The sequence below is a fragment of the Rhea pennata genome, chromosome 28 (assembly GCF_028389875.1).
Source record: "Rhea pennata isolate bPtePen1 chromosome 28, bPtePen1.pri, whole genome shotgun sequence".
In the NCBI taxonomy this organism is placed as follows: Eukaryota; Metazoa; Chordata; class Aves; order Rheiformes; family Rheidae; genus Rhea; species Rhea pennata.
Genome location: NC_084690.1, coordinates 4,847,741 through 4,855,587, shown reverse-complemented (window position 1 = coordinate 4,855,587; position 7,847 = coordinate 4,847,741). Strand labels below are relative to the sequence as shown.

Below are 7,847 nucleotides of genomic sequence, written 5' to 3'. Positions count from 1 at the left end.
GCACGGAGAGCAGCGTGCACGTAGCATGCACCGTGGGAAAGCACGTGGGGAGAGAGATGTGCACGTGGCATGCAACATGGGCACCCGTGCAAGGAGAGCAGCATGCACACGGCGTGCAGCGTGGGCACCCGTGCAGGGCGAGCATGGTGTGAGCTGCATGCAGTGTGCATGGTGTGAGCAGCGTGCGAGCAGCACGGGAGGTGGTGCAGGAGAAGCATCATACCAGCAACGTGCAGCACGGGAGACGGGGCACGGTGCGAGCGGCGTGCAGAGCAGGAGCAGAGGCCGTGGGAGGATGGAGCGGGGGGGCAGGCGGGACCCCGGCAGGGAGCTGTGCCGCCCGTGCAGCGCCCCGTGCCCGCCCCGTGCCCTCGCCGCCCCGCGCGCCCTGCAGGCCCATCTCTGCCGCCGGGCTCGCAGCCCTGTGGCAGCGGGGACGTGCCTGCCCCAGCACGAGGGCGTCCCTGCGGCCGGTGCGAGCCGCGGCCACCCGCCGCAGCTGCCTGCCAGCCTCGGGCACTCGAGCAGCAGGATAACACGGCAGGCCCGACGCTGCTGCGTGCGCTCTGGCTGCAAGGGCTGCGAGCTCCTTCTCCAGCTGCAGGACGGACGTCAAGCAAGGTAATGGGACTCCCGGAGCCAGGGCTTTTGCAAAGCAGCTGGCTGCCCACCTTGCCATAACCTGGTGCTTTCCTTGCAGTTTTCCCTGGAGGAAAACCCCGAAGGAGCCTCAGCCCAGCCAGGATCTGCTCTTTGCTTCGTGCTCCATGGAGAAGCCAGGGAGCGGAAGGGAGATTTATCAGCCGAGCAGCAGAGTCGCATGACGGCGGCGCTGGGCGCGTGAATCGATCAGTGCATGCAGCAGGCTCCCCCCGGCCGCGTGCCGATGCCGCGCCGGTTTGCTTAAGCCGCACAAGTTCGGGAGTTATTGAAGCAGCAGGCAAGGGCATGACGCATTCCTGCAGCTGGAGGAGCCGGGGGGACGCGCACCGGGCAGACGTCCTGGAGCAGTTGCTCCTAATGGAAAATTCAGTCACAACCGAAGCAGCCGCAGCAGGACCGAGCCCGGCGGCGGGAGCGAGCCGGCGAGGAGCGCGGCAACGGGCTGGATTTGGCAAGAGGGCGAAGAAAGAGGAAAATGCAGAAATGGAGCCTCACCTGCCTCTGCTCTGCTGCTTCCCCCGACGCAGCAGCCCGGCCTTCCCGCCCGGGCCGGCCTGCCGTCCCGGCGAGCGGCGCGGGAGGTGGCGGTGACGCCGGCCGGAGCTGCCGTGGCTGCTCAGCAGCTCCGGGACTCCCCGCGTGCCGCCGCCGCCTGCGCCCGCCTCCTGATTCCCAGCTGCCATGCAGCTCCAGTGCCGGGGGCACGTTCCCAGCAGCGCTCGGCCGAAACGCCCGTGCCTGCGGAATTGCGACTCCTCAGTTAATCCCCACGATAATAAACCGAGAGGCGTCACGGGAAGGGAGGGTACTGTACTGCTCGCTCGCGCCCCGGGGAAACGGGGGCCCAGTGTGGCCAGCGCCGCCCGTCCGGTGACTCTGGAGGTCCCCCCAGCTTGAGGGGCTCTTTCGGTGAGGGTGATGCCAGTGGGCAGGCGCACCCCGTGTCGACTCCCAGCCAGGGAAACAGTGCTAGTAGCTCCTCGGCAGTAGCTTAAAGCCATGTGAAGCCCTCGTCCCAAATGCAGCATCCTGGTCGGCACCGGCCCACGTGCTTCGGCTTCAGAGCCGAGGAGCATCGCGAGGTCTTTGCTCTTCCCCAGGGCCCTTGCAGTCCTCCTGCATCGTGCCCATTGCCCAGTATTGCCACAGCAGGTCGCTCCCGTGGTCCCACTCGGAGCATCGTGCCCATCCCTGGCGTCACCGCAGCAGGTCGCTCCTGCGGTCCCGCTCGGAGCATCGTGCCCATCCCTGGTGTCACCACAGCAGGTCACTCCCATGGATCCCACTCGGAGCATCGTATCCATCCCTGGCATCACTGCAGCAGGTCGCTCCCGTGGTCCCGCTCGGAGTATCGTGCCTGTCCCTGACATCACCGCAGCAGGTCGCTCCCACAGATCCTGCTCAGAGCATCGTATCCATCCCTGGTGTCACCACAGCAGGTCGCTCCCGTGGTCCCGCTCGGAGCATCGTGCCCGTCCCTGACATCACCGCAGCAGGTCGCTCCCACGGATCCTGCTCGGAGCATCACCCCGCCAGTCAGCTGCACGTTCCTGATCCTGGTCCTGATCCGAGCCTCTCCTGCCGGGAGGTGCCTGCCGTGCTGCCCCTCTGGGAATACCCGCAGAGCCCCTATTCTCCTGGGCCTCTGCCTGGCTGAACGTGGCAGGAAAAGCCGTTGGTGCCACCAAGGAGCTGCTCAGCGCCCGGCCTCGCTGCGCTGGGCCCGGCGCGGCACCCGAGCGAGCTCGTCCAGCGGGGAGCCGCGCGCAGCGGAGGAAGGGAAGCGAGCGATCCCCGACGGCCTCGCTCTTCCATTCCCTGGTTTACTAGGCGGGGGCAGCCGGCCGGGGCGCGGACGGCCCGGCGCGGGGATAACGCCGCCTTTGTCCGGCGGCGCGGGCCGCGGGGGCTGCCGCCGGCCCCCCCGGCGCGGCACCCTTCCCGCCGGAGCGGCGCACAGTGGCCGAGTGTCCCGGCCCCTCGCGCGCGCGCTGAGGCCTCCGCGGCTGCTGCAATAAATCAATAGGAAAATAGAGGCTGCCAGTTAGACTAAACAAGTGCATTTGCAAGGATTGCTAACCCTCATTAATCACTCTGACAGTCCTAAAAACACATTTCCCCTTTAATGACTGTATTTGGATAATCAGTGCTTTTTCCTCCTCGGTCAGAGCCGCCGTAACTGACAGCTGCTGTTATTATAGCCGTCCGCGGGAGAGCGCTGGGACCAGGGTCACCCGAGAGTCAACCGCTGGAGGTCTCCGGCGATTCGGCGCTGCCTGCAAAAGTTGTTGTTATGCAATAAGGAGGGGAGCCGCCGGCCGCCGGCGCGCGTTCCCGCGTGCCAGCAGCCGCCCGCGCTGCCCGGGCGCCGGCCCGCTCCCTTCCCGCCCCCCCCGGGAAGGACCCCCGCCAGCGGCCCTGGAAAACCCGGGTTTTGTTGCTCCGTGTTCCCTTTAGGTGACTTTTGCTTCCTGGAGAGGTTTGAAATGTTGCACTTTTTTTTCCCCTGTATAAATGATGCAACACATTAACGCAGAGCACATTATGAAAATGGTAATTCAAACCCATACAACTCTAAATTAAGCCATACATTATCCGACCCACTCAGGCATATATTTTGCAGAGAGACAGGGTTGAATCAAATCAAACCGAAACTGTGGAGTGCAGGTTGTTAGACAGAATGATTAATAAAGTGCATCCCAGTGCTCTTCTTATAAAATGAATTCCGCAGTAACCCGGGCATACATTAGCTCGGAGGTATTTAATATATTGGCAACACACATTTCCTAGCAGATAAAGTCCCAGCGTGTTGGCTGGTGGCGGGTGACACTTTGCAGGGTTTGCACATCCTGGTCCCGGCGCTGCAGTCTTCAGGGAGGGGAAAACCGTTCCCGCGGGAGCTGCGCGCGCGGAGGGCCGGGCTCCGCTCGCCTTCCCGGCGCGCGAGGCACAGACGGATGCGCAGACCCCTCGGAGGAGCGGCGAGTGTGCAGGACCTCGCGTCGGCCTCTCCTCTCCCCACCTCCCGGCTGACGAAGCGCCGCGGGCCCCGACGGGCTTGGGGACGCACCGAGCAGCCTGGGGCATGCGCCCGCGACAGAAGGAGCCGCAGCAAAACAGAAATCACATCGGCAAAACACGGCCCCGCTGCGAGTGTGGCGTTTTCCCCGCTCAAAGGACACAAAGGAATCAAAGCCCGGGGCGCGGGGCGATATAAGGAAGGCGGCGAGCTAGGACCGACTGCACGACTCGCCCGAAACGCAGCAGGAGCAAAGCACCCGGCGCGGCGCGCGGCGAGCTGGGAGGGAGCGGGCAGCCGTCCCGCGCTCCCGCGGCCGCAGCCCGGCTCCGGAGCAGGCCTTTCCCGGGGCCGCGCCGTGCCGGGCGGCCGCGCACACGGCTCGGCAACAGCCCCGGGATCCCGCTGGCGTTGCAACTCCAGCCACAAAACCTCACGCCTTTTCCCGGGGCGGAGAGGGACAGCGCCGGGCTCCCGAGCGCGTCCCGGGGGAACGCGGGCTCCTTGCAGCCGTCTGGGCTCAAACGCCTTCCCGAACCTTCCCTCCGCACGACACCACCGGCGCGGTCCTGCCGCGGGAGCGCCGAGGCCACCGAGCCGGGGCCGAGGCGTCGGACGCGCCTCTCCGCCGCCGCGGCCCCGCGCCCGCCGCCGCGCCCCGGCCGGGGCTCCGCGCCCCCGGCCCCGGCGGGACCCCGCGCCCCGGCCGGGGCTCCGCGGCCCCGGCCCCGGCCCCGGCGGGGCCCCGCGCCCCGGCCCCCGCTGCCACTAGATGGTGCTCGGAGCCCGCCGTCCCCCGGCCGCGGCACCCCGCGCCCCGCGGGAGCGCAGCGCGGGGCGAGCCCGGAAGAGAGCACACAGCACAGCCGGAATATAGCCAAGAATTCATTTATTAACAAAATAAGACTTACCAAGCCGGAGCCGTAGGCGGCGCGGGCTCGCGCCCCTCGCTGCTCCCTCCTCGAGGGTCGCCGCTTCCCGCCGAGCCGGGCCGGCTTCAGCCCCCGCGCTGCAGCCCGGAGAGGGGCCGGGGCCGGGGCCGGGGCCGGGGCCGGGGCCGGGGCCGGGGCCGGTGCGGAGCCGCGCGCGGCCCGGGCTCGCCCCGCCGCCGGCCTCGTCCTCCTTCCCGCGGCGCCCGGGAGCCCCGAGGCCGCGGCACGGCCGCCGCCGCGCTCCGGCACGGAGAGAGCTGCCGGGCCGGCACGGCACGGCACGGCACGGCACGGCCTTCGCCCTTTCCTTCCTCCCGGAGCCACCCCCATCCCCAAAACACATTAAAAAAAAATTACATCTGTCAAGTTTACAAATGAAGAGAAACGGAATTCCAAAATGATAAGCGAGGAGGAGGAGGAGGAGGAAGAAATGGTTCTTTTTGTTTGTCGAGAGTCATGCAAGAATTTCTCGGGGGGGGGGGGGAAATTAAAGGGGGAAAAAAAACTCAAAAGAAACAGAAGGGAAAAATAAAAGCCCCACACCTGCAAAGTAAAGATTTTTTTCTTTTTTCTTTTTTTTTTTTTTGGACACAGACTTTTTGCATACCATTGATTCATTGGTGTATTAATGCACTTATATTCCCAGCTTTAAGCTAACATACAGTAAATAAATACACAGTCCCAGGAGGGTGGAGGGGGCCGGGGGAGGCTGGAGAAGGGGCTGGGGCTGCGGTAGTTACTGATATCCGAGTGCAGAAGCTGAAGTTAGTCTTTGGCCGTAGAGCGCGTAGGGGGAGTAGTAAGGTCCGGCGGCGGGCAAGGAGGGCACCGGCAGGGCGCCGGCGGCGGGCAAATGGCTCTTGCCGTACGGGTGGTACCTGTTTAGTCCCAAAGTGTGTGGACTCCGCAAGGACAGGGATCCGGGGAGCGTGGTGGGGCTGCCGGGGGCGGCGGGCGGGAGGTGCAGGTGGCACGAGGCGGCCGAGCCCAGCCCCGAGGCAGGGTAGCCCGCCAAGAGTTTCTCGGCCCCCGGCAGGGCCGTGTGGGTCCGTAGGTGGGTGAGCAGCTCCTCCGAGGTGGCAAACCTCTTGTCGCAGGGTCCGCTGGCAGACACCCAGTTGCATATGTGGGGCAGGGGGTCGTTCTGGAGCATGAAGCCGTAGGTGTAGAGCGGGTGGCCGGGCAGGCTGGGGGTGGCGCTGGAGGAGAGCGTGGTGTGCACCGAGTGCAGCGGGTGCGTGGGGTACACCAAGGGGTATCCGCTTTTCAGGCTGCCGGGGTCGTGCACGCAGCTGGAGCAGTTGCCGGTGCCCAGGTGCGAGGCGCTGTGGTAGCTCAGGCAATACGGGTCCCTGCATAATCCCTGCATGAAGGAGGGCGGCGAGGCGCCCGTCAGCGGGCTGGAGCTGGGCGCCTTGCCCGGCAGCCCCAGCGCCCCCGGCAGCTGGCTGCCCACCAGCCCCGGCTTGGTGGGGTCCAGCGCGGGCACGAACTGCGAGGGGTAGCCGGCGTAGGCGCCCACGATGGAGCCGTGGTAGCCGATGCTGGAGGGCGGCAGGGGGAAGACGGAGTGGCCCGGCTTGTAGGGCGAGACGGGGGCCACGTGGCCGGCGGGCGGCAGGGCGGGCGGCTCCGACTTGCGGCCCGAGGCGGGCTCGCCGTGCGCCCCGGGCTCGGCGGCCCCGCGCCCCCCGCCCGCCCCCTCGGGGCTGGCCTTGCCCGCCTCGGGCTCCTTCTTCTCCTCGGCGCCCTTGGGGTCGGCGTGCTGCGGCGAGGCGCCGCGGGAGCCGCCGGGCGAGGCGACGGCGGCGGCGTGCGGGGGGAACGGGGCGCAGGCGGCGCTGGGCACCCGAAAACCGGCCTTGTCCGCGCCGCCCTCCTTGCGCGGCTCCCCGCCGCCCTTGGCGTACGGCTTGAAGCTGGACTTGTCCTCGGGGGGCGCGTCGGCAGCGCCCGGCGGCTTGGGGGCGGCGGGCCGGGCCGGGGGCTCCTTGTCGGCGGCGGGCAGCCCGGCGGCGGCCACGGCGTTGAGCTTGGAGGCGGGCGGCGGGTCCGGCTTGCCGATCTGCGAGCACGTCTGCGCCAGCAGCGCCAGCGGGCTCTTCTTGGCGTCCAGCTGCGGGCGGAGCGGAGCGCAGCGCCGGTCAGGGCGGGGGGCCCCGACGGCGCCCCCGAGCCCCCCAACCTCCCCCCGCCCCCCGACACCCCCCCTCTCCCCGACCTCCTCCCTCTCTCCCTCCCTCCCTCCCCACCGCCGCCGCGCAGCGCAGCGGCGCCGGGCCAGGGCGCTGGGCGGGCGGCGGCGGAGCCGCGAGCCGCCGCGGCTCGGCGGAGCCGGCCGGGGGGGCGCCGGGCCGGGGGGCGCCGGGCGCTCACCTCGATGGGGCTGACGGGCGTGGAGGAGAGCGGCTGGAGGTACTCGGGGTGCAGGAGGTGGCCGCTGTGGGCGCTGAGCATCTTCAGGACGCGGATGGGCAGCCGGCTGGCCTGGCGCAGCGGGTCGGCGGGGGGCGGCCGGGGCGACGGGGCGCCCGCGGCGGAGGCGGCGGCGCGGCTCGGCGGGGTCCTCGGCCGGGGCCCGCCGGGGGCACCGCTCATTTGGGGCGGGCGGCGGCGGCGGGCGCGCCGGGCTCCGCGGGGCCGGGCCGGGCCGGGCGGGCGGCGGAGCGGCGGCGGCGGCGGCCCCGGCGAGACAAAACCCTTCCCCTTCCCCACCGACACGTCAAATAGCCCCGATGGCGGCCGCGCTCCGAGGGGGCCGGCGCCGCGCACCAATCCGCGCCCGGCCGGGCCCCCGGGGCGGGGAGAGCCGCCGGTGGGGGGGGCTCGCCGCCGCCGCCGCCGCCGCCGCCGGGGCTCGGCTCGGCTCGGCTCGGCTCGGCTCGGCTCGGCTCGGCTCGGCTCGGCTCCGCTCGGCTCCGCTCGGCGCCCGCCCGGGCGCCCAGCCGCGGTGCCCGGCGCCGGTGCCCTGCACCCAGAGCCTGTGCTGTGCTCCCAGCCCCTGCGCCCACACCTGCCCCTGTGCAACGCACCAGCCCCTGTGCAATGCACCAGCCACAGTGCAATGCACCAGCCCCTGCACCCACATCAGCCCCTCTGCCTGCACCAGCCCCTGTGCAACGCACCAGCCCCTGTGCCCACACCAGCCCCTGTGCTCGCACCAGCCCCTGTGCCAACACCAGGCCCTGTGCAATGTACCAGCCACAGTGCAATGCACCAGCCCCGGGGCCCAC

General features: G+C 69.3%; 1 protein-coding gene across 1 annotated transcript; it reads right to left on the bottom strand.

Annotated features, from left to right (window-relative positions):
* Nucleotides 1-4,791: 4,791 nt before the first annotated feature.
* On the bottom strand, nucleotides 4,792-7,212 carry ZNF703 (zinc finger protein 703). Its single transcript, XM_062596850.1, has 2 exons — nucleotides 6,991-7,212; nucleotides 4,792-6,730 (listed from the first exon to the last, which is right to left on the bottom strand). The coding sequence occupies exons 1-2, from the start codon at nucleotides 7,210-7,212 to the stop codon at nucleotides 5,351-5,353; spliced, it is 1,602 nt and encodes a 533-aa protein (XP_062452834.1). The 3' UTR covers nucleotides 4,792-5,350.
* Nucleotides 7,213-7,847: the final 635 nt, after the last annotated feature.

Excerpts from the sequence above, each read along its gene's own strand:
- ZNF703 (XM_062596850.1), bottom strand. The coding sequence starts at position 7,212 with ATGAGCGGTGCCCCCGGCGGGCCCCGGCCGAGGACCCCGCCGAGCCGC. Across the intron at positions 6,731-6,990 it reads CGCCCGTCAGCCCCATCGAG|CTGGACGCCAAGAAGAGCCC; the intron begins GTGAGCGCCCGG and ends CTCCGCCCGCAG.